Consider the following 27,254-nt stretch of genomic DNA (forward strand, 5'->3'; position numbering starts at 1 on the left):
AATTTGTTTAAGACCTGGGCACACGAAGTGATGTCAGCGGGTGATAGCACTCGAACGTCGTCCCAGTTCCAGCGTATCGTTCCCAGCCAGCTCCTGCCGAGCAGCGTGGGACCAGACCTTTACGGGAGCACTGCCGATTACAGGAATCAGTTCTTTTGTGTAAGTTCTTAGTTTCATGCGAACTGGAGTTAAGACTGGCCTTGAGGCCTTGTTGCACCACAACCTTTCGAAAGTCTTTTTGCCCATGATGGACTGGCTCGCGCCCGTGTCCAGCTCCATTGACATCGGGAGTCCATTTAGTTCAACCTTCAGCATTATCGGGGGACAATTCGTGGTGAATTTGTGTACCCCATGTACCTCTGCCTCCTTGGTCTGAGGCTCTGGTTCATCATGATCCTTCGTCAATCTGTCCTCCTCTGCAACATGGTGGTTTGCAGGTTTAACAGGCTGTGCAGCTCGCTTGTTGGGGATGTCCCATTGTTCCACAGCCCTTGCAAACGTATCCTTTGAATTGGCATAAATGGAAACGATGGTCACCCCCGCAGTGCCAACAAGGTGTTAATGGCCTTGCATTCATCACCCTTGATGGTGGACTCTGAGACATCTGCGGACGTGCAGCTGCAGGCATGTGTGACCTGCCCTGTACCTTATGATTCGAAAACAACATCACTTTGTTCACAGTACTTGTAGCAACACTTGTGTGCTGAGAGATTTGCTTCGTATTGTCACTGGTGGTAATGAACGCCTGGGCTATCGCTATGGCCTTGCTCAAGGTGAGGGTCTCTACAGTCAAAAGTTTGCGAAGTATGGTTTCGTGGCCACTGCCAAGTCCGAAAAAGTCTCTGAACATGTGCTCCAAATATCCTTCAAATTCGCAATGTCCTGCAAGGCGTCTTAGCTCGGCGACATAACTCGCCACTTCCTGGCCTTCAGACCTTTTGTAGGTATAGAACCGGTACCTCGCCATCAGAACGCTTTCCTTCGGGTTCAAATGCTCTCGGACCAGTGTGCACAAATCGTCGTATGATTTCTCAGTGGGTTTCACTGGAGTGAGCAGATTTTTCATGAGGCCATACGTTGGTGCCCCACAGACGGTGAGGAGGATCGCTCTTCGTTTGGCAGCGTTCTCTTCCCCATCTAGCTCGTTGTCTACGATGTATTGGTCGAGTCATTCCACAAAAGTTTCCCAATCATCTCCCTCCGAGAATTTCTCCAGGATGCCTGCTTTTCTCTGCATCTTTGGGTTCGCTATCTGTATCTCGTCATCAATTGTTATGTATGGAGAAAGAGTCAGACTTGAACTCTGTGAGCTCAACGTAAAGTGTGACCTTATTTTTTTATTGCAGGTGTCCAGAGTGCCTCTCCAACCTGTGAGGCCTCCTTAAATACATGTGCTCCCAATGGATTATGGGATCCCTTGGGACTCCAGGGGATGAGCCATCTAGTGGCTGTACAGAGTAAATACAAGTTTACATATATAACATACCCTACGTAAACTTGGGGTCATCCATAACTCTGCTGCCTGTGTCCTAACTCGCACCAAGTCCCATTCACCCATCACCCCTGTGCTCGCTGACCTACATTGACTCCAGATTAAGCAATTCATCGATTTCAAAATTCTCATCCTTGTTTTCAAATTTCACCATGGCCTGACCCCTCCCTATCTCTTTAATCTCCTCCCGCCCCACAGCTGCGCTCCTTTAATTCTGCCCTTTTGAGCATCCCTGATTACAATCGCTCAACCATCGGTGTCCATGCCTTCTGTTGCCTAGGCCCCAAGCTCTGGAACTCCCTGCCTAAACCTCTCCACCTCTCTTTCCTCCTTTAAGACACTCCTTAAAACCAACTCTTTGACCAAGCTTTTGGTCATCTGCCCTAATTTCTTCTAATGTAGCTCGATGACAAATTTTTATCTTAAAGCACTCCTGTTAAGCGCCTTGGGACGTTTTACCACGCTAGATGCGCTATATTAATACAAATTGTTGTTGTTGTTGAAATTCATTTGCCAATTACACATCCTTTCTGCAAATTTGTTAATGTCCTCTTGTATTTTGTCACAGTCTTCCTCAGTATTAACTGTACCCCCAATTTGGTGTCATCCATAAATCCTGAGTCTAAATCATTTATGTAAATGTTGAGCAATGCAAGTGGTCCCACCTTCCCTCAGTCTCAGTAACTACCTTTAACTCCGACTCTCGGTTTTTCTGTTTTGTAGCCAGTTTGCTATCCATTCTGCTACTTGTCCCCTGACTCCACAGGATCAGACCTCAGTCATGTCTGTCTACTTATCAAAGGCGTTTTGAAAGTCCATTGTAGTGGGAGGAGCTCTGTGGAGAAGTGTCTATCTGGGATGGTACATGGAGGGACTCTCTGGGTTTAACAACAACCTACCTTCTTCTCCTCGTAGTTTAGTGAAAGGAATTGGTTTGCACTTCAGCCATTGCAGATACAATACTGTTTACAGTTGGTCATTGTGTGACCTTTAACCTCACAGATCTGGTAAGACTAACATGCTGGGGGTCTGGGGAAGACACTTGCATGTTTTTCCCAACAGGCAGGAAAAGTCTGGAATGAGACTCCTGTCCCCAGATTCCTGATGAGAAGAGAGCCTTGAACAGTTTTGTAGGAAGAGATGCTATTACAGAATTGTGCCAGAAGGCCCATAATCCCCGAGGCACTTGCCTGCCGGTGTTCTGCAGGAAATAACTTCCAATGTGTAGTGCAAACAATCACTATTATTGTAATCCTGCACAGAAAGAGGTTATAAAATACTGCACAGTTATTTTTCCTCACTGCTCTGCCTCTCCCATGGAGATGTTGTTAAATTAAAGATTCACAAAGTCTGGGTCGGTGAATCAGCCAATCAGAGCTTGCTGGTGAATCTTTGGGGTTAGCAGTTAGTGAAGGAGCGGCAAGAGTTCGTAGAGGGATGTGATCGGGGCCCAGGAGAGGTGTGAGTTCGAGGCACAGAAGAGGCGAGGGCCCAGGGGCAGCATGGGCCAGCCCACACTGCGATATGTGTGCGCACTAGGTCCCTGCAGCAGAGCAGGTCTCCAGTCGTCTTGGGTAATCCTTGCCACTGGACCAAGACCTAGCTCTGTCAAGCCCGTGTTGTGGCTGGTGTGCAACGGCCACCGCACGTTAAAAAAAGCCACGCACAGGCATCTTCCACCCTTCAGGATGTAGTTCAGGATCTGGAATATTAGGTCCTTCATTGAAACACCTGTGAACTCATCCCTTTTCGGTGTGGAAGCAAATCATCCTCGCTTCGAGGGACCGCCTCTGATGATGATGATCTTATCATCACTTCACTTAGATCAAGGTGTGAGCTGCTGTGCTGACACTAGTGGAAATTCCACAGGACCAGGGAGGGGTTTTATAATTGCAGCGGTTCCACCTGACATTTTCTATCTAGTTTTTTGCACAATCTAAATTAATCTCCCAGGCAAACTCCACAGATAAAATGTGCAGCATCGTTATAATGTTGGTACTTAATGGATTTCAGTGCACACTTTTCAGACAACATAAGAACATAATAAATAGGAGCAGGAATAGGCTATACAGCCCCTTGAGCCTGCTCCGCCATTTAATAAGATCATGGCTGGTCCGATCATGGACTCAGCTCCACTTCCCTGCCCGCTCCCCATAACCCCTTATTCCTTTATCGTTTAAGAAACTGGTTAAGAAGGGAGATGAATCCTGGGGAGACTTAACGATGTCGCCAGAGGGCAAAGGCACTGACTGACACTGATGTAGTGCCAACCACTCAATTCAACAGATTTGGCATTTGCATTTTTCTGTCAGAAGTTAACTGATTACAGATATTAATGAAGGGGAAGTACTGGGGAGTATCCAGCTCTTTTAATTGATTTAGACGTGCATTACATTTTATACTGAGAGTGTTTTATATTGACCCGCTTTCTCCTTTCCATGTCTGATTCTGGATCGTTCTTGCCCCCAATGGCCTGAGTCTACCCCTGCTAACAGCTGTCTTCCCTGTCCTGTCCACACAGCGTGCACTGCTGGAGCAGAAACAGAGAAAGAAACGCCAGGAGCCGCAGATGCCTCAATCCAAGGACAAGAAGCTGAAGAAGACGAAGACTAAACGCCCCGACGAACAGACCCCATTGGTTGAAGCGAAGACCGTGAACCAAAGTAAGACAGGCGGACAGTGCCATTAGTTTGTAACGGTGAGAACGGCCCAAGCTGGGCACGCGCAATGTTCGAGAGACATACCCCGGGCTGCACCAGGAGCGGTGATAGGGAAATTCCAGGCCCATGCAATGCATGGTTGTTCAGGACCATCGGAGCCTGCTGTGACACTGGGAGCAGCAAGGCAGCGTAGCACCTCTTTAGATCAGAGTCACTGCTCTACAATTGGCCTCCCTTAGGCCCGAGGGGGGGAAATTGCAGGCGGGCTTCCTGACCACTATCCAGGGCCATGAGCTGGAAAGTGAAGGTATGTGGTCATTGTGGTAACAATGGATTAGGCTCAGTGTTGGTGTCACGGTTCGAAGGTTTATTGACACTCAGGCCCCCACAAGGACTGGGCCAGGTTTTCCGAGCACGGGGGAGGGTTTATACTAAAGGCGAGTGGAGAAGAGGAGGCATTTTTTTATACAGCGAGTTGTTGTGATCTGGAAGGCACTGCCTGAAAGGGAGGTGAAAGCAGATTCAATAGTAACTTTCAAAAGGGAAGTGAATATATACAGGTACTTGAAAAGGAAAATTTTGCAGGGCTATGGGGGAAAAGCAGGGTTGTGGGACTAATTGGATAGCTCTTTCAGAGAGCCAACACAGGCATGATGAGCCGAATGGCCTCCTTCTGTGCTGTATGGTTCTATGATTCTATGGTTCTATGGTTCTATGCACAGTGACTTGATATGTTGCTGAATGAGGCACATACTGTTAGACATGCTGAGAGGAGGAAATCTTTGCATACAGATGAATGCACCACAGTGACCACAGGAATTCTCGTTCCCACCCGACCCCGTCCCCCCCACCCCCATCCTCATGTTTATCATTTTAGACATGTTTATGAACCAACCTACCCATCATATTTCATGCTGTAAATGAGTGAACCAGGGAACTTAGAGTAACTAACACCTAGCGAGAGAAAGAAAACCCAAAATAAAAGCTGCAAATGCTGGAATTCTGACATTAAAACCCAGAAAACACTGCAACCACGAGGCTGGTGAGTCAGCGCCTGTGGTGGGTGTGGGCAGGTATCACCCAGCATTGGGACTGGAGACTGAAAGGTAGACAAGTGATTCAGTGCGGATTGGTGAAGAATGGAATGGAGGGGAAGACATTACGGATACTCCAATCACAGAGAGCCAGTTAATGGCTTGAATGACTTAAATACTATTTAATAGAGGTGAGCATTTCACCTGCTTTCAGCAGCACTTTTTTCCCAATTTAATTAAAAGTTAATGTTCAATAAATGTAACGCGGGGTTTATAGGTTTATTCCTTTGCTATTTGTGTGTACAGAGCACACCGAGAGGAACTGTGTCTTTATCTCATTTATATACCGATGGGCAAGATCTATATTAAGTGCCTCCAATGTTGTCCTTCGTGTTATGCCCTCAGCCATAGGTTGTATTGCTTATCAAACTATTCCTCAATGTGTGTCCATCAGGTGCCCCCTGTTCCTGACCCCTGACCCCCCTCGACCCCTGACCTGCACAGATCCTCAGTAGGCCTCCGCTCCCCCGCAGCTGTAGACCCACGGCCAGCTTGCTCAACAGATCCTTTGTGGTTGTTGCGGAAGTCTCTCACCACCGACATTGCTTGCTCTCCCCCTTCCGGACCTGCACACACTCAAAAAAGATGGTACAGAAAAGAAACCAAGGAAGAAGAAAGTGAAGGCGGAGGATCCGGAGCCAGAGAAAGATCCGTACGACAAGTTCATCAGAGACCCCAAGAAGAAAAAGGAGAATCCCGCTTCCTATTTCACTGTCGGAAGGACACCCAGAAAACAACAGCAAGGTACAGGGCTGGAGCCCAATGCTCCACGTGTTTCTATACATCATAAGATAGAAAAATTAATCCAATATGTATATTATTTATGCCCCAAGATGACCAACTTTAAAGGAAAAGAAAGATTTGCATTTATATAGCATCTTTCACAACTCAGGACATCCCAAAGAACTTTACAGCCAATGAAGTGCTTTTGATTACTGCTGTACTGTGGGAAACGCGGCAGCCAGTTTACACACAGCAAGCTCCCACAAACAGCAATGTGACAATGACTTTAGTGATGTTGGTTAAGGAATATTGGCCAGGTCACCGAAGAGAACTTTACTGCTCTTCTTCAAATAGTGCCATAGGATCGTTTACCCATTCCTGAGATCAATTGCAGTCTCGGTTTAACGTCTCATCCCAAAGACAGAACCTCCGACACTGCAGCGCTCCCTCAGCACTGCACTGGAGAGTCAGCCTTGATTTTGTGCTCAAGTCTCTGGAAGTGGGGCTTGAACCCACCAGCTTCTGATCAGAGGAGAAAGCACTACACACTGAGCCACACGCAGACAGGCAAAGCTGAGAAGCAAGGAGCCCCCTACAGAGGTGTTAGTGGCTGAGTTTGTTGGCACAGCCGCGCCCCCCCCCCCCCCACATTGAGAGTATCCATACACCACCACCCCCCCACACTGAGAGTATCCATAACCCCCCCCCCCACACTGAGAGTATCCATACACCACCACCCCCCCACACTGAGAGTATCCATACACCACAGCCCCACACTGAGAGTATCCATACACCTCCCGCCCACACTGAGAGTATCCATACACCTCCCGCCCACACTGAGAGTATCCATACACCTCCCGCCCACACTGAGAGTATCCATACACCCTCCCACACTAAGTATCCGTACACCTCCCACCCACACTGAGTATCCGTACACCGCCCCACACTGAGAGTATCCATACACCTCCCCCCCACACTGAGTATCCGTACACCGCCCCACACTGAGATTATCCATACACCCACCCCCACACTGAGAGTATCCGTAAACACCCCCACACTGAGAGTATCCATACACCCCCCCCCCCACACTGAGAGTATCCGTACATCCCCCCCACACTGAGAGTATCCATACACCCCCCCCACACTGAGAGTATCCATACACCCCCCCCCCCACACTGAGAGTATCCATACACCTCCCCCACACTGAGAGTATCCGTACACCACCCCCCACACTGAGAGTATCCGTACACCACCCCCCACACTGAGAGTATCTATACAACCCCCCCACACTGAGAGTATCCGTACACCACCACCCACACTGAGAGTATCCATACCCCCCCCACACTGAGAGTATCCGTACACCACCCCCCACACTGAGAGTATCTATACACCAACCCCCCCAGACTGAGAGTATCCATACACCCCCCCCCCACTGAGAGTATCCATAACCCCCCCCCACACTGAGAGTATCCATACACCACCCCCCCACACTGAGAGTATCCATACACCTCCCCCCCCACACTGAGAGTATCCATACCCCCCCACACTGAGAGTATCCATACACCTCCCCCCCCACACTGAGAGTATCCATAACCCCCCCACTGAGAGTATCCATATCCCCCCCACACTGAGATCCATACACCACCCCCCCCCACACACTGAGAGTATCCATACCCCCCCAGACTGAGAGTATCCATACACCTCCCCCCCCACACTGAGAGTATCCATACACCCCCCCCCCCACACTGAGAGTATCCATACACCCCCCCCCCACATTGAGAGTATCCGTACATCCCCCCCACCATGAGAGTATCCATACACCCCCCCCCCACATTAAGAGTATCCGTACATCCCCCCCACACTGAGAGTATCCATACAACCCCCCCTCCACACATTGAGAGTATCCGTACATCCCCCCCACACCGAGAGTATCCGTACACTGCGCCCCCACACTGAGAGTATCCTTAAACCCCCCCCCACACTGAGAGTATCCATACCCCCCCCACACTAACCCCCCCCCACACTTACCCCCACCCACTATCCCTCCCCACTGAGAGTACTTCCCCCCCCCACTATCCCCCCTCCCCCCACCCCACACACTCGCAGCCAGCAGAATAACCACATTGCAAACTGCGAATGCCAGCATGTTGCGTCATCTCACCGATCGCCCACGCTCCTCGATGCTTCTTGTGTTAAGATTTGTGGTTTAGTTTTTCAGACTTGCATTCCGTATCTGAAGAAGGGACTGAAAGGCCGCAGTGCAACACATTGGTGCCTCCTGTGTGACATGTGCCGAGTGGTGGTCCTGGTCTTATACATTGACCGTGGACTGAGCAATTAAAAACAAACACATTCGGTGATCATATGATTACTGTATCATTCCAAAGCCCTGCCTCAGTTCCTATCACAAAAATACCAATGTCATCTCCGTTTTTTTGAAGACAGCACCTGCTTGCCAACTGGAGGAGTCTCTCTCCACTCCAGCTCAGATTCCCATCTCTCTTTATCAGAAAGCTCCACCTGTCCCACACGCGTGAGGTTTCCCCAACCACTGAGCCCACAAACTCCAGCAAGTTATCGCGTGTTGAGTAAGGACGAGCAAGAGGCACCTTTACCCACACCTGAAGTGAGCATTCGGCCCTTAGCATATGCAAACAAGGAGCCTATTGCCTGCCTGAGGTCCCCTCTCCCGAGACTGGCTGTCTCAGCAACCATTGCCATCGCCAGCACCATTGCAGGCTGCACTCAGGATAGGTCAGTCCCTGGGATCGCCTGCTGAACAATAAGTAACTCACCTGAATGTAGAGCTGGGAGGACCAGGAGTGTTTGTCACCACTAAAGCGCAGCCAATCAGTACTGTTCCCATGGGCAATCTCATATAAATAAAACTATGTGTTGGTTCGAAACTTGTGTCTTGACTCAGTAGATTTTTTATCCACAAAGAGAGGCGTCATTTATACCCATCACCACTATATGGAGGAAGGATTCTCTGTTCTGATCTTTCGACCATGCTGTTGTTTATGGGGTAAAAAAGGGTGCACTTCGGCTCGTCGGGATCACGAGGTTCACTTATGGCAGTGACTAGTCACATTGAATCTGAGTGAATATCAAGTGTAGAAACTCAGAAACTGTGACACCTATGTATAACTATTCTCCCATGTTAAACCATACCTCCCTGAAAGAGCTGTTCATGGTTCATGGTTCATGGTCCATGGTTCATGTTCATCGTTCATGGTCAGTGTTCATTAAATCAGATCATGGATAGTGTGCGCTGTTTCCATAACCACACAATAATACACGTCCGTTCCGCTGATGGGACACCAACTATACTGCAATGCCTCAGATATCACTGGCTCTGAGCTTATTTGTGCATAGAATCTCCTCATGTTGTCATTTTTATTTATTAAACCTTTATCACAGAGGCGTCTGAGGAGGAGGATGAGGATAACGAGAACAAGGTGCAGGAAGAGGCAGTAGAAGTGACTGCCAAAAAACGCACGAAAAACAAGGTCTCAAGGGAGAAAAAGCCAAAACAGAAAGGTCAGGCATTCAACTAGAGTCACATTCAAAGACGTGTGAGTGTACACACTAGTGTGTATGAATATGTGTGTGTACCCATGTGTGTGTGTGTGTATACACACTAGTATGTATGAATATGTGTGTGTACCCATGTGTGTGTGTGTGTATACACACTAGTGTGTATGAATATGTGTGTGTACCCATGTGTTTGTGTGTGTACACACTAGTGTGTATGAATATGTGTGTGTATTCATGTGTGCGTGTGCGTGTGTGTGTGTACACTAGTGTGTATGATTATGTGTGTGTACTCGTGTGTGTGTGTGTACACACTAGTATGTATAAATATGTGTGTGTACCCACGTGTGTGTGTGTGTGCGTGCATACCACTATGCTTGGCTGTGTGGGAGCATATGGGCATCTGTGCATGTACATGGGTATACGTGTATGTTTACATGGTATGTGTGTGTATAGTTGTAAGTAGGGGTAATCTGATGGCGGTGTGTATGGGGATGCTGCTTGCAGGAGTGCATGGTGAATGTGTGCAGTTGGGTAAGGGTGGGTGTACACAATGTATGTGCGCAGAGGGTGAGGAATGACTATTTTGCTGCAGGTATCTGCTGTTTCCATCCTGATATCTCCCTGATCTGTATTCTATTTCGATAGCCCAGCTCTCTTTACTCACACAGGTTCTGACAATTATAACATTGATGTGCGGGTGGCCATCTTGAAAAGGGGCTGCTGTCAGATAATTATGTGAATGTATCTCCTGATGGGACGTTTGACTTCAGCAATGGAAAATATGCAAACCAAAAATATAATCTACCGCAAATAGAACTACCAGACCTGCAAAAACACGTCAGGGATTTACCGGGTGGATTCAGAGCTGTGAGCTTGAGTGAGGCTCTGGCCTGTGTGACTGTGTATGGTACCGTCCTACTCAGAGTATGTGTCATTCGCAACATGCTGCTTATTTTCCTAATAACCTCAAAGTCAGTTGCTCCCTGCCAACTCGTAAAGTCTGTGTGTTTGGCTGCAACAAATTATTTGAACCATGAACGCTTGAAAGCAAGGAAGGAAGGAAAGCTGGAAACTACACAGTGTGATATTGATGTGTGAAAACTAATGACTTTGCTGATTTAATGGAGGAGCTAACCTGTTTATTTTAAAGTATTTGAATCATAATATCACACAGCCGCATTCCTAAACTGTAATGGGTCATTTTACATATTTTCAGTCCCAGCACTGACATATATACACTCACGCACATATACACACACACACATATACACACACACACATATCATCATAGGCAGTCCCTCAAAACGAAGATGACTTGCTCCCACACCAAAAAAAAGGATGAGTTCACAGGTGTTTCGAATGAGGAACCCGAAGGGTGGAAAACATAGAAACATAGAAAATAGGTACAGGAGCAGGCCATTCAGCCCTTCTAGCCTGCACCGCCATTCAATGAGTTCATGGCTGAACATCAAACTTCAGTACCCCATTCCTGCTTTCTCGCCATACCCCTTGATCCTCCGAGTAGTAAGGACTTCATCGAACTCCCTTTTGAATATATTTAGTGAATTGGCCTCAACTACTTTCTGTGGTAGAGAATTCCACAGGTTCACCACTCTCTGGATGAAGAAGTTTCTCCTCATCTCGGTCCTAAATGGCTTACCCCTTATCCTTAGACTGTGACCCCTGGTTCTGGACTTCCCCAACATTGGGAACATTCTTCCTGCATCCAACCTGTCCAAACCCGTCAGAATTTTAAACGTTTCTATGAGGTCCCCTCTCATTCTTCTGAACTCCAGTGAATACAAGCCCAGTTGATCCAGTCTTTCTTGATAGGTCAGTCCCACCATCCTGGGAATCAGTCTGGTGAATCTTCGCTGCACTCCCTCAATAGCAAGAATGTCCTTCCTCAAGTTAGGAGACCAAAACTGTACACAATACTCCAGGTGTGGCCTCACCAAGGCCCTGTACAACTGTAGCAACACCTCCCTGCCCCTGTACTCAAATCCCCTCGCTATGAAGGCCAACATGCCATTTGCTTTCTTAACCGCCTGCTGTACCTGCATGCCAACCTTCAGTGACTGATGTACCATGACACCCAGGTCTCATTGCACCTCCCCTTTTCCTAATCTGTCACCATTCAGATAATAGTCTGTCTCTCTGTTTTTACCACCAAAGTGAATAACCTCACATTTATCCACATTATACTTCATCTGCCACGCATTTGCCCACTCACCTAACCTATCCAAGTCACTCTGCAACCTCATAGCATCCTCCTCGCAGCTCACACTGCCACCCAACTTAGTGTCATCCGCAAATTTGGAGATACTACATTTAATCCCCTTGTCTAAATCATTAATGTACAATGTAAACAGCTGGGGCCCCAGCACAGAACCCTGCGGTACCCCACTAGTCACTGCCTGCCATTCTGAAAAGTACCAATTTACTCCTACTCTTTGCTTCCTGTCTAACAACCAGTTCTCAATCCACGTCAGCACACTACCCCCAATCCCATGTGCTCTAACTTTGCACATTAATCTCCTGTGTGGGACCTTGTCGAAAGCCTTCTGAAAGTCCAAATATACCACATCAACTGGTTCTCCTTTGTCCACTTTACTGGAAACATCCTCAAAAAATTCCAGAAGATTTGTCAAGCATGATCTCCCTTTCACAAATCCATGCTGACTTGGACCTATCATGTCACCATTTTCCAAATGCGCTGCTATGACATCCTTAATAATTGATTCCATCATTTTACCCACTACTGAGGTTAGGCTGACCGGTCTATAATTCCCTGCTTTCTCTCTCCCTCCTTTTTTAAAAAGTGGGGTTACATTGGCTACCCTCCACTCGATAGGAACTGATCCAGAGTCAATGGAATGTTGGAAAATGACTGTCAATGCATCCGCTATTTCCAAGGCCACCTCCTTAAGTACTCTGGGATGCTGTCCATCAGGCCCTGGGGATTTATCGGCCTTCAATCCCATCAATTTCCCCAACACAATTTCCCGACTAATAAAGATTTCCCTCAGTTTCTCCTCCTTACTAGACCCTCTGACCCCTTTTATATCCGGAAGTTGTTTGTGTCCTCCTTAGTGAATACTGAACGAAAGTACTTGTTCAATTGGTCTGCCATTTCTTTGTTCCCCGTTATGACTTCCCCTGATTCTGACTGCAGGGGACCTACGTTTGTCTTTACTAACCTTTTTCTCTTTACATACCTATAGAAACTTTTGCAATCCGCCTTAATGTTCCCTGCAAGCTTCTTCTCGTACTCCATTTTCCCTGCCCTAATCAAACCCTTTGTCCTCCTCTGCTGAGTTCTAAATTTCTCCCAGTCCCCAGGTTCGCTGCTATTTCTGGCCAATTTGTATGCCACTTCCTTGGCTTTAATACTATTCCTGATTTCCCTAGATAACCACGGTTGAGCCACCTTCCCTTTTTTATTTTTACGCCAGACAGCAATGTACAATTGTTGTAATTCATCCATGTGGTCTCTAAATGTCTGCCATTGCCCATCCACAGTCAACCCCTTAAGTATCATTCGCCAATCTATCTTAGCCAATTCACGCCTCATACCTTCAAAGTTACCCTTCTTTAAGTTCTGGACCATGGTCTCTGAATTAACTGTTTCATTCTCCATCCTAATTCAGAATGCAATATTATGGTCACTCTTCCCCAAGGTGCCTCGCACAATGAGATTGCTAATTAATCCTCTCTCATTACACAACACCCAGTCTAAGATGGCCTCCCCCCTAGTTGGTTCCTCGACATATTGGTCTAGAAAACCATCCCTTATGCACTCCAGGAAATCCTCCTCCACCGTATTGCTTCCAGTTTGGCTAGCCCAATCTATGTGCATATTAAAGTCACCCATTATAACTGCTGCAGCTTTATTGCATGCACTCCTAATTTCTTGTTTGATGCCCTCCCCAACATCACTACTACTGTTTGGAGGTCTGTACACAACTCCCACTAACGTTTTTTGCCCTTTAGTGTTCTGCAGCTCTACCCATATAGATTCCACATCATCCAAGCTAATGTCTTTCCTAACTATTGCATTAATCTCCTCCTTAACCAGCAATGCTACCCCACCTCCTTTTCCTTTTATTCTATCCTTCCTGAATGTTGAATACCCCTGGATGTTGAGTTCCCAGCCCTGATCATCCTGGAGCCACGTCTCCGTAAGCCCAACCACATCATATTTGTTAACATCTATTTGCACAGTTAATTCATCCACCTTATTGCGGATACTCCTTGCATTAAGACACAAAGCCTTCAGGCTTGTTTTTTTAACACCCTTTGTCCTTTTAGAATTTTGCTGTACAGTGGCCCTTTTTGTTCTTTGCCTTGGGTTTCTCTGCCCTCCACTTTTCTTCATCTCCTTTCTGTCTTTTGCTTTTGCCTCCTTTTTGTCTCCCTCTGTCTCCCTGCATAGGTTCCCATCCCCCTGCCATATTAGTTTAACTCCTCCCCAACAGAGAAGATGCCAGTACTTGGATTTTTTTAACGTGGGGTGGCCGTTGCACACCAGCCACCACACGGGCTTGACAGAGCTAGGTCTTGGTCCAGTGGCAAGGATTAACCAAGACGATTGGAGAGCAGCTCTGCTGCACAGACCTTGTGCACGCACACATGGCAGTGTGGGCTGGCCTGTGCTGCCCCTGGGCCTCTGGCCCCGAATCACATCCCTCACTCCTCCCTTGGCCCCTGATCACATCCCTCCACAGTCTCTCGCTGCTCCTTTGCCCTGATCTCGCTTCTCCTGCTGTATCTGCCCACGCTCCAATCACCGACCTGGACCTTGCTGACGTCACTCTTTGCTGCCGTTGCCCTCCTGCACCAGCTCGCGCTGTACCTTGTAGTGGCCTGCCTTCACGCTGCTTCCTGGGCCGCACCCTGCTCCTTTTATGGCCCCGACCTGCCATTGATGGTTTCTCGCAGGTTGGGGCCTCCCCACACATATACATTTACACTCGCATACACAGACATATATACACACACATATACATATGCACTCGCATACACAGACATATATACACACACATATACATATACACTCGCATACACAGACATATATACACACACACATATACACTCGCACACATAGACACACACACACACAGACATATATACACACACACATATACACACATAGACACAAACACACACATATACACACACACAGACATATATACACACACACATATACACACACACACACACACGTAGACACACACACACAGACATATATACACACACACATATACACACGTAGACACACACACACACACATATACACACACACACAGACATAGTTACACACACACATATACACACACATACACATATATACTCGCACACAGACATATACACACACACACATATACACTCGCACACACAGACATATATACATACACACATATACACACACACACATATACACTCACACACAGACATGGATACACACACACATATATATATATATATATATACAAAAACACACACATATATATATACACACATACACACACACATATATACACACACACAGTCACATGTATACACACACAAACGCACAGATTTTAAGATTGTTGATAAAGTCAGGAACCTGTCATGTTCCCACTTTATTGTTGTAAACAACAATGGCTGCATTACCACAGTAGTCCACTGGGTGGAGCTATATATATTACACCCTTACTACTAGGGTGCCTGCAACAGGTCCTGAATAATGATATGTCAGGTCTTAATCGGGAGTTTTAGTTGCTTTATCCCAGTTTATGTGTCTGGATTTTGCTTCTTATTAGGTACTTGCCATTCTTACACTAAAGGACTGATATTGGGATTCATTTACATCTCTTGTATTTACCCTGACAAATAAAGCAGTATTCCCACGATCTGTAATTCAGTTCATAATTTGTTGATTTGACACTATTATTAATCTGCACAATTCATTATGAAAGGATTGAAAGAGAAAAATTCTCCTTCTCTCTCTTGAGAGACTTGAGCACAAAATCTAGACTGAGGGAGTGCTGCACTGTCAGAGGTGCCGTCTTTCAGATGAGACGTTAAACCGAGGCCCTGTCTGCTCTCTCAGGTGGATGTAAAAGATCCCATGGCACTATTTTGAAGAAGAGCAGGGGAGTTATCCCCAGTGTCCTGGCCAATATTTATCCCTCAACGGACACCACTAAAATAGATTATCTGGTCAATATCACATTGCTGTCTGTGGGAGCTTGCTGTGCCATATATCCTACACTTCAAAATTGGTTGTAAAGCATTTTGGGATATCCTGAGGAATTGAAAGGCACTACATATATGCAAGCCTCTCTCTGTCTCTCTTCTATCTCTGTGATTCTTTGTGCATTAGAACAATTGCAAATCTGATAAATTGTTAATGAAAATGCAAGTGTTTGAAACGTTGCTAAGTTTCCCCTCTGAGAACAGCTTTTCTGAGTCCCCTGCACCCTCTCTGTCCTCTTTCTATCTCGCCGCCCTCACTGGCTTTTCTTCTTCAACCCCTTTGCCTTTGCATCATTCACCGACTGGGACTCAGAGCAAGACAAAAGTGAGCCCGATGTTAAGGCCAGAGGGAAAACCGGGAAAACTCTGAAAAAGGATCCCACCCTGGTGTTTCAGGCTGGGGCCGAGAAAAAAGGCCGAAGCAGAAAGAAAGGTCAGCTTCACTCTCCTCTCAATAACACTCTCATTTCACATCACAGCACCTTGATTCTGTTTTCTACGATTCCCTGTGGAATAATAGGTATAACTCGCACTGGTGGGGGTTTGATAGAGTAAATGATGAAGCTGAAATGCCTAGGTGAGTTCTTTTAACGTGGGGTGGCCGTTGCACACCAGCTACCACACGGGCTTAGCTGAGCAAGGTCTTGGTCCAGTGGCAAGGGGGGTTCAAGACGACTGGAGGCCAGGCACTGCTTTATGGGCCTAGTTGCCTACGGCGAGATGTTGGCTGCAAGTTCGGCGCTGGGTAGCGCCCTTGGTGGTAGGTGGTCTGAGGCTAGGTTAGGGGCAGGCATTGAGAGGGTCAGTGGCCCACTGGGGTTCAGAGTGGAAGGTCAGGGTGTTCACAGCCATGATACTCACTACATACTGGAGGAGGAGAAGAGGCCAGGTCACCAGTGGGGAAGGAGAACTCCAGTCGTCGCTGAAGGAGGAGGGGAGGCCAACCGCCATTGTAGGAGAGGAGGCCCGGTTGCCATTGAGGAGGAGGTCATCTGTCGCCACGGGCGGTCCAGCGTCTTGGAGGAGGCCCAGACGCCGTCATGGAGGAGAGGCCCATTTGTCACTGCTGTTGGGGAGGGGGCCCGATCGCCGTTGGAGGGGACGCGATCGGCACTGGAGGGGGTGGGGGGGTGGTGGTGAAGGCCCAATCGCCTGTCCCATCTTCTGCCATCTGGCAACTTTCCACCCTCAACCTCCCCCCTCCCACAGTCTAAACTTCCCCTAGCCCTAATAGACCCTAATTATTCACTTAAATCCTTACTTTAAACCCAACCCTGCGAATCCCACAAGTTCAGGCCTACCTCAGGCTTCCCACCGCACCACCCATCGGCAATGATGACCGGACTGTCAACAACGACCGGGCCTCCTGCGATGATGATCTGGACCTCTTCCCCCGTTCAGCAGCCTCCTCCTCGGCGTCGACTCACCTACCTCACCCGATCCTTGATCCCCGATGACGCCCAGCGAGCCAGATCGAGTAAATAAGGAGAAACTGTCTCTACTGGCGGGAGGGTCACTAACCAGAGGACACAGGATAATTGGGAAAAGAACCAGAAGGGAGATGGGGAGAATGTTTTTTTTAAGCAGCGAGTTGTTGTGATCTGGGACGCACCACCTGAAAGGTTGGTGGAAGCAGATTCAATAGTAACTTTCAAAAGGGAATTGGGTTACATACTTGAAAAGGAAAGACTCGCAGAATTATTGCAGGAGTGGGACTATTTGGACAGCTCTTTCAAAGAGCCAGCACAGGCACAGTGGGCCGAATGGCCTCCATCTGCACTGTATGATTCTATGCGGCAAAGGTGGGTTGAAAAGACATCATGGAAGGTTGGCAGCAATTCCCAAGTCCAAAACTGGGCAAGGTGTGAGGGATGGGAGATTGATTGAAAACCTTACTAACCCCATCGCAACGCAAGATACATAGATTTACATTCTATTTCCAGAGACTCCACTGAAAAACTGGACTATTGGGTCAAAAACCAGATAAGTGTACATCCCAGTAAAGGGATTCTTTCTATTTAATGGAGTCTTGGGCCTGGAAAATTGTATTCTGGATTTGGGAAGGTGCTTTTAGTGGTCCAGGTTTAGATTAAATTCAGTCAAAGGTCATCCAGTTGTATCAATGGTAAAGGAAACTGGGGTGTTTAGCCTCACTGCCCTTGCCATCCTCTCTAATACTGGGTCACCAGCTCTCCACTTACATAGGTGTTTGGGAAAGCAGAATCAATTTAAATCAATTGTGCACAATGGGGATCATTTTAATTTTGGGCGATGGTGTAAATGGGCGAGGGACTTCGATGGAAATGGAAATGGAAATCAGGAGAGATGTATGACAGATGGCTGAGTCAATGTCGCCCAAGGTCAAAATTACCCACAATGTATTTGTACTGGTTTTGTCAGAGTGTAGCATATGGCAAGCGATAACTCTGATTCTCCAGCTAGCTTCAACACTACACCAAGAAATATGGGTAAAGGTCAGAGCTTCAGAATCCAAATTCTTTAATAAATATTGTGTGAACTGTTGGCAAAAATAAAGACAGGTCTAGAATTCTTGTAATACACAGAAATGATTTACAAAGCAGCTTGAAGAGAAGTTAATTATCTCTTACTGTACATCAAAGATAAAATACAATAATTCCAGAACGATTGGATAAGGAGAAATTATTTACATAACTGTACTTCTAGGAAGGTTCACAAACACAGAAGTCTCATTTCCGATTAACAAAAGTTAAAGATATTTCTAGCTAAAATGGAGGCAGATCATGTGGCTTCTCTCTCTCCCTGTCTTTCCGGCTCTCGACTGTAATGGCAAAAAACACCACCCAGTGGCGGGAAGCGGCAAGACAGGATACGGTAACTACAAGCTGTCAAAAAGCTCCGACCATTACAGTATTTTAGTTTTCTTCAGGCTCTTTGAATCATTTGCTTCCCTCCATCTTTTGCTTCAATCTGTTAATCTTTTCTTCCTTTCCTTCTGTACCTTCTATCTCTCCACTGCCCAGAAGCCCAGTCAGAGCAGGATGAGAATGAGGACTCAGAACCCAATCCAAAAGCAACAAAAGTCAAGAAGAAGCAGAAGAAGAATACGGCCAATATGTTCCAGGCTGGTGCCGCTAAAAAGGAGAGAAAGAGCCAAAAGAAAGGTTACAGCTCGCTGCATCAACAAGTATCTCTCACACTTCCCCCTTACCCTTCACTTCACATCTCCCTCAATGAGTCAGGCTGTCCTATCCCTAGATGTGACCCACAATCTTTAGTAGAGTCTGGACAATTGGTTTACTTTTACAGCATGACAGTGATGGGTACGCTCCATACACCCTGACTGCATTGAAATCAAGACACCATGGCGGGTAATTCTAACTTTGGTTGGTATAAATTAGACGACATCGAATTGGTAGTCCATTTTACAACCCGCCTGATTTTCCCATCCATGGAGAGGAGAATCATGCTGGGTTTATAATGGGCGCCAAATTCAATATCACCCATTTTACACCATCGCCCCAAGTTACAATTACCCCCATCACACCATCTCCTGTGGATTACCCTTATTCCCTCAGTCTCCTCCACTTCCTGAAAGCTACAAGGTTTTTAATACCAAGCCTTGGTGTCACCTAATCACTCCATCCTGATATATGTCGCCTTCTCCCTTGCTCTTTTTAATCTTTAACCTCTCCTGCACAATGGACCTTGACCCATCACCTGGGGTTCTCAGTAACAATAACAGAAAAAGGCTATCCATGGATGCTTAAATGTTTTAAAGAAACTTAAAGTAACCGATCTTCCGTACACCTTAATGCAGCGGTTAGTGTCAGCAATCGTTGATTCGACTGGCCGATAACATGTGGTGTTTAGCCATACCCAGATTGATGTGTGCTCTGTACTGAGTTAGTTGGCAGTGATGATAATGCTTGAATTGGCCCAGAATCTCTGGGCTAGGGAGGATGGAAACCAACCCAGGAACCTGCTCCTTCTGACTGTCCAGTGTTGGGAGGTCATCAGGATTTGGGGTCAGGTGAGATTGAACGTGTTTGGGATAGATTGCACAGGGTGATAGCCTACCAGTGGTCAGGGGGACTGGGCTGGCACGTGAAAGATGGCTGATGGATAGACACGGACATGGAATGGTAACCTAATGGTAAACATCTGTGGGGGAAGAGGCCAAACCATGTACGGGGAAATGTAAACCATGTGAATTCCATTATCCACTGAATGAATAAACCAGAAATCTAGCACCAGTAATTCCCATGGGGTTCTCCCATTCTCCCTCCGTAACTTCCAACCAAATCCCTGGAGAAACGCTTCTTCCAGTCATTTTTTCAGGGTTCCCACTGTCTTCCACCAAAAATCGGATGAATCCCCCTATGGAAATTCTACCCCCAGATGTTCCACAGCAGCTGCACATCCCATTGTCAGGTTAACATGTCATGAGCCCCAGGTGTCCTTGAGGCTGCTTGATTATCATCCCATCAGAGATTGCATAGGATATGAATCATCCATAAGTGCCATCACATGCCTAGCAATGAATCAATTTCACTTTGTTAGGTTTCTTTGGACCTGGTCCCTAAAATGTGTTGTTTTGTCTGTGTTTAGTGCAGGGTCCCTGATTCGAATGGCAGAGCTAAGTTGAGTCTGTAGTTGAAGTCAGAGGGATGGGTGCATAAGGTTACTTACTGGCCAGCTGGCATTCCCACTTTTGGGTGACAAAAACAGCAGGCAGTACGGCCTTAATAAATGAACACCACGGGTACTGGAGATTGTGAGATGATCAGAGTGCCTGCACACTTATTCTGACGCAATGAGGCTGGTAATGCAGTGGTGGGTGCCCAATGTCCTTCAGTATATTTTCTATTTATTAATTCTCGAGATGTGGGCATCGCTGGCAAGGCCGGCATTTATTGCCCATCCCTAGTTGCCCTGGAGAAGGTGGTGGTGAGCCGCCCTCTTGAACCGCCGCAGTCCGTGCGGTGAAGGTGCTCCCACAGTGCTGTTAGAGAGGGAGTTCCAGGATTTTGTCTCGGTGATGATGAAGACACGATGGTATATGTCCAAGTCAGAATGTTGTGTAACGGAGGGGAACGTGGAGATGGTGGTGTTTCGATGCACCCACTGCTGTCCTATATGGGGCAGGTCACGGGTTTGTTGTTGAAGAAGCTGTTGGCAATCAGGAGTAGAGACCAGAGATTGAATATTAGCTACATAGAATATAAATTCAACTGGTTACTACCTATCTATCCTGCTGGATCAATAACCAGAAGTCCCACTGGATACTGTTTTATAAATTAAATCTAACCTTGGCCCCTTTAATTTCCTCATCTACATGCTGCCCTTGGAGACATCATACTCAGACATGTGGTCAGCTTCCATTTGTACGCTAACGAAACACAGCTCCACCAACTCTCTCGACCCCTGCACAGCCCCTGTGTCATCAGACTGCCTGTCCTGGATGAGCTGTAGTTTCCTGCAGTAAAACATAGGAATGATCAAAGACATCACCTTCGGCTCCGCCATAAACTCTGTACTCCTGTAACCGATTCCTTCCCTAACCCGGCCATTGTCTCCGGTTGAACTAGACTGTTCACAACCTCGGCCTCTTATCTGACCCCGAGCTGAGCTTTCAAGGCCATATGCTCTCTATCAGAAAGACCACCTGCATCCTATAACATCGACAGCCTCTACACCGGCCTCATCCCATCTGCCCCTCAATCCCTCATCCAGGCTTTTGTCACCTCCAGACTTGACTATTCCAATGCTCTCCTTCCATCTTCAACCCAAATAAACCTGAGCTCATTCAAAACTCTGCCGCCCATATCCTAACTCGCACCATCCCGTTCATCCATCACTCTGTATCCTAATTCGCAGCAAGTCCTGTTCACCCATCACCCCGTATCCTAACTCGCTGCGTCCCGTTCTCCCATCACCCCCTTCTCCCATCACCCCGAATCCTAACTCACTCGGTCCCGTTCACCCATCACCCCATTCACCCATCACCCCCTTCACCCATCACCCATCACCCCCTTCACCCATCACCCCGTATCCTAACTCGCTCCGTCCCATTCTCCCATCACCCCGTATCCTAACTCGCTCCGTCCCATTCTCCCATCACCCCTTTCTCCCATCACTCCGTATCCTAACTCGCTCTGTCCCATTCTCCCATCATTCCATATCCTAATTCGCACCAAGTACCATTCTCCCATCATCCCTGTGCCCACTGGCTCCACCCCTGCCAATGCTGCAAATATAAAATTCCCATTCTTGTAGATAAATCTCTCCATGGCCTCACCCGCCCACCAGCGCTACAACCCGCCCCATCCCTTGAGCTCTCCATTCCTCTGTCTGGCCTCTTGTGCACACCACATTCTCATTGTTCCACCATTGGTGGCCATGCCTTCAGCTGCTTAGACCCCAAGTTCTGGAATTTCCTCCGTGGATCCTTCCACCTCGGCACCTCCCTCGACTCCTGTAAGATCCTCCTTAATGTGAAGACTTTGGTCAACCTTTCTATTGTCTCATCTTTTGGCTCCAAGTCCCATTGTTTTATGATGAACCCTCTGTGCAGCACCTTGGGACTTTATACATTAAAGGTGTTGTTACCGTCACAGTAATATATTCACCAACAGTGAGCAGAATAGGAATTTTAAAGTTAAAAATCTCAGAGTAATTGATTACATAGGATTACATCGGATATACGGCTCAGAAACAGGCCATTCGGCCCAACCAGTCCTTGCCAGCGTTTATGTTCCACTCGAGCCTCCTCCTGTCCTTCCTCATCTAACTCTATCCACATAACCCTCATAACCCTTCTCCCTCATATGCTTGTCCAGTCTCCCCTTAAATGCATCAATATTATTTGCTTCAACCATTCCGTGTGGTAGTGAGTTCCACATTCTCACCACTCTCTGGGTAAAGAAGTTTTTTCTGAATTCCCTACTTGATTTCTTGGTGACTATCTTAGATTGAAGGCCACTAGTCTTCCCCACAAGTGGAAACATTCTCTCTGTATCCACTCTATCAAAACCTTTCATCATTTTAAAGACCTTGATTAGGTCTCCACTCAGTCTTCTTTTTTCAAGAGGAAACAGACCCAGCATGTTCATCCTTTCCTGATATATATACATTCGCATTAACTTTACATCTCTGGAAATCCTTTGTCTCTGTGACCCATCTTATGAATTCCCACCTTATAACAGGCTGTTATGTTGACTTGGATAGCAGGGTGGGAGGGGGGAGGGGGGCAGGGGGAGGGCAATTAATTACTTACCGCATTACTTACTTCAATAGCAGGTTGTCTGCATACTTGCACCAAGGTGTAAACCCCACCTTTAAAGTGTAATTTCAACCCTTCAATGTGTGGTAGGACTGCGCGCCATCCTGGGAGACAGGGAAGAATTCAGGGTCGGACATACTCTGGAGAGGCATTGCCTGTTGGCAGGGCAGGGCAGGGCACAGCAATGAGGGCACCCACAAGCGATGGTCTGTGCAGCACACCCCCTAATGGCAGCAGAAAGAATATCAACAGCAGAGTCTATGGTGGGACAATAGAGTAAAAAATAAATCAATATGAAGTTGCATCTAGCTTTTAAAACGCTGGCCATTTTCTGCAGAACACATACAGTGCTATCTGAGAACTCCTCTACCAAGGGGTAAAGAAAGGTTGGCAAACATTTAATGACCTATCACATTGCCCGATGTTTCTGACTCAAAGGATATCCCAGATTCAAAGTGAATATGGAAACAGGAACATAGAAACATAGAAAATAGGTGCAGGAGTAGGCCATTCGGCCCTTCGAGCCTGCACCACCATTCAATATGATCATGGCTGATCATGCAACTTCAGTACCTCACTCCTGCCTTCTCTCCATACCCCTGATCCTTTTAGCCATAAGGGCCACATCTAACTCCCTTTTGAATATATCCAATGAACTGGACTCAACAACTTTCTGTGGCAGAGAATTCCACAGGTTCACAATTCTCTGGGTGAAAAAGTTTTTCCTCATCTCGGTCCTAGATGGCTTACCCCTTATCCTTAGACTGTGACCACTGGTTCTGGACTTCCCCAACATCGGGGACATTCTTCCTGCATCTAACCTGTCCAATCCCGTCAGAATTTTAAATGCTTCCATGAGATCCCTTCTCATTCTTCTAAATTCCAGTGAATATAAGCCTAGTTGATCCAGTCTTTCCTCATATGTCAGTCCTGCCATCCCAGGAATCAGTCTGGTGAACCTTCGCTGCACTCCCTCAATAGCAAGAATGTCCTTCCTCAGATTAGGAAACCAAAACTGCACACAATACTCAAGGCGTGGTCTCACCAAGGCTCTGTACAACTGCAGTAAGACCTCCCTGCTCCTATACTCAAATCCTCTCGCTATGAAGGCCAACATGCCATTTGCTTTCTTTAATGCCTGCTTTACCTGCATGCCTACTTTCAGTGACTGATGTACCATGACACCCAGGTCTCGTTGCATCTCCCCTTTTACTAATCTGTCACCATTTTGATAATAATCTGCCTTCCTGTTTTTGCCACCAAAGTGGATAACCTCACATTTATCCACATTATACTGCATCTGCCATGCATTTGCCCACTCACCTAACCTGTCCAAGTCACCCTGCAGCCTCTTAGCATCCTCCTCACAACTCACACTACCACCCATCTTAGTGTCATCTGCAAACTTGGAGATATTACATTCAATTCCTTCGTCTAAATCATTAATATATATTGTAAATAGCTGGGGTCCCAGCACTGAACCTTGTGATACCCCACGAGACACTGCCTGCCGTTCTGAAAAGGACCCATTTATTCCCACTTTTTGCTTTCTGTCTGCAAATCAGTTCTCCATCCACATCAATACATTACCCCCAATACCATGTGCCTTAATTTTGCACACTAATCTCTTGTGTAGGACCTTGTCAAAAGTCTTTTGAAAGTCCAAATACACCACATCCACTGGTTCTCCCTTATCCACTCTACGAGTTACATCCTCAAAAAATTCTAGAAGATTTGCGAAGCATGTTTTCCCTTTCATAAATCCATGCTGACTTGGACCGATCATGTCACTGCTTTCCAAATGTGCTGTTATTACATCATTAATAATTGATTCCAGCATTTTCCCCATGACTGATGTCAGGCTAACCGGTCTATAATTCCCTGTTTTCTCTCTCCCACCTTTTTTAAAAAGTGGGGTTACATTAGCTACCCTCCAATCAATAGGAACTGAACCAGAGTCCATGGAATGTTGGAAAATGACCACTATTTCTAGGGCCACTTTCTTAAGTACTCTGGGATGCAGACTATCAGGCCCTCGGGATTTATCGGCCTTCAATCCCATCAATTTCCCTAACACAATTTCCTGACTAATAAGGATTTCCCTCAGGAGGGAGTTAATTACATAATTATAGCTCATTAATAGTCATTACTAAACCCAAGCAAGACCTTCAGGTGAAGTAAGCCAGCAGACTGCACAGTGATATAATCAGCAGAGGAGGACAAAGGGTTTGATTAGGGCAGGGAAAATGGAGTATGAGAAGAAGCTTGCAGGGAACATTAAGACGGATTGCAAAAGTTTCTATAGATATGTAAAGAGAAAAAGGTTAGTAAAGACAAACGTAGGTCCCCTGCAGTCAGAATCAGGGGAAGTCATAACGGGGAACAAAGAAATGGCGGACCAATTGAACAAGTACTTTGGTTCGGTATTCACGAAGGAGGACACGAACAACCTTCCGGTTATAAAAGGGGTCGGGGGGGTCTAGTAAGGAGGAGGAACTGAGGGAAATCCTTATTAGCCGGGAAATTGTGTTGGGGAAATTGATGGGATTGAAGGCCGATAAATCCCCAGGGCCTGATGGACTGCATCCCAGAGTACTTAAGGAGGTGGCCTTGGAAATAGTGGATGCGTTGACAGTCATTTTCCAACATTCCATTGACTCTGGATCAGTTCCTATGGAGTGGAGGGTAGCCAATGTAACCCCACTTTTTAAAAAAGGAGGGAGAGAGAAAACAGGGAATTATAGACCGGTCAGCCTGACATCGGTAGTGGGTAAAATGATGGAATCAATTATTAAGGATGTCATAGCAGTGCATTTGGAAAGAGGTGACATGATAGGTCCAAGTCAGCATGGATTTGTGAAAGGGAAATCATGCTTGACAAATCTTCTGGAATTTTTTGAGGATGTTTCCAGTAGAGTGGATAAGGGAGAACCAGTTGATGTGGTATATTTGGACTTTCAGAAGGCGTTCGACAAGGTCCCACACAAGAGATTGATGTGCAAAGTTAGAGCACATGGGATTGGGGGTAGTGTGCTGACATGGATTGAGAACTGGTTGTCAGACAGGAAGCAAAGAGTAGGAGTAAATGGGTACTTTTCAGAATGGCAGGCAGTGACTAGTGGGGTACCGCAAGGTTCTGTGCTGGGGCCCCAGCTGTTTACACTGTACATTAATGATTTAGATGAGGGGATTAAATGTAGTATCTCCAAATTTGCGGATGACACTAAGTTGGGTGGCAGTGTGAGCTGCGAGGAGGATGCTGTGAGGCTGCAGAGCGACTTGGATAGGTTAGGTGAGTGGGCAAATGCATGGCAGATGAAGTATAATGTGGATAAATGTGAGGTTATCCACTTTGGTGGTAAAAACAGAGAGACAGACTATTATCTGAATGGTGACAGATTAGGAAAAGGGGAGGTGCAAAGAGACCTGGGTGTCATGGTACATCAGTCATTGAAGGTTGGCATGCAGGTGCAGCAGGCGGTTAAGAAAGCAAATGGCATGTTGGCCTTCATAGCAAGGGGATTTGAGTACAGGGGCAGGGAGGTGTTGCTACAGTTGTACAGGGCATTGGTGAGGCCACACCTGGAGTATTGTGTACAGTTTTGGTCTCCTAACCTGAGGAAGGACATTCTTGCTATTGAGGGAGTGCAGCGAAGGTTCACCAGACTGATTCCCGGGATGGCGGGACTGACCTATCAAGAAAGACTGGATCAACTGGGCTTGTATTCACTGGAGTTCAGAAGAATGAGAGGGGACCTCATAGAAACATATAAAATTCTGACGGGGTTAGACAGGTTAGATGCAGGAAGAATGTTCCCAATGTTGGGGAAGTCCAGAACCAGGGGTCACAGTCTAAGGATAAGGGGTAAGCCATTTAGGACCGAGATGCGGAGGAACTTCTTCACCCAGAGAGTGGTGAACCTGTGGAATTCTCTACCACAGAAAGTTGTTGAGGCCAATTCACTAAATATATTCAAAAAGGAGTTAGATGAGGTCCTTACTGCTAGGGGGATCAAGGGGTATGGCGAGAAAGCAGGAATGGGGTACTGAAGTTGAATGTTCAGCCATGAACTCATTGAATGGCGGTGCAGGCTAGAAGGGCCGAATGGCCTACTCCTGCACCTATTTTCTATGTTTCTATGTTTCTATTGTCTAATGTACTCAATTGTCCTGCCTGCATTGATGGGAAAAAGCCCATGGGATCCAAGGGAGAGTGGTAAATTGGATCCAAAATTGGCTCCGTG

The 27,254-nt window shown here is 46.7% G+C and overlaps 1 protein-coding gene across 4 annotated transcripts in view; it reads left to right on the forward strand.

The window, feature by feature from the left end:
- The window catches only part of LOC139227784 (tubby-related protein 3-like), a 191,424-nt gene that overhangs the window by 136,875 nt on the left and 27,295 nt on the right, over positions 1 to 27,254 (forward strand). Inside the window, exons 3-7 of one of the 4 annotated variants that reach the window (XM_070858823.1) lie at positions 4,014 to 4,155; positions 5,832 to 5,990; positions 9,390 to 9,509; positions 16,060 to 16,179; positions 18,749 to 18,889. In XM_070858823.1, coding sequence (XP_070714924.1) covers positions 4,014 to 4,155; positions 5,832 to 5,990; positions 9,390 to 9,509; positions 16,060 to 16,179; positions 18,749 to 18,889 — 682 coding nt within the window. The remainder of the gene's footprint in view (positions 1 to 4,013; positions 4,156 to 5,831; positions 5,991 to 9,389; positions 9,510 to 16,059; positions 16,180 to 18,748; positions 18,890 to 27,254) is intronic. The other 3 variants (XM_070858824.1, XM_070858825.1, XM_070858826.1) reach the window with 3 other exon arrangements.

Source organism: Pristiophorus japonicus, chromosome 17 (genome assembly GCF_044704955.1).
Source record: "Pristiophorus japonicus isolate sPriJap1 chromosome 17, sPriJap1.hap1, whole genome shotgun sequence".
NCBI lineage: Eukaryota > Metazoa > Chordata > Chondrichthyes > Pristiophoridae > Pristiophorus > Pristiophorus japonicus.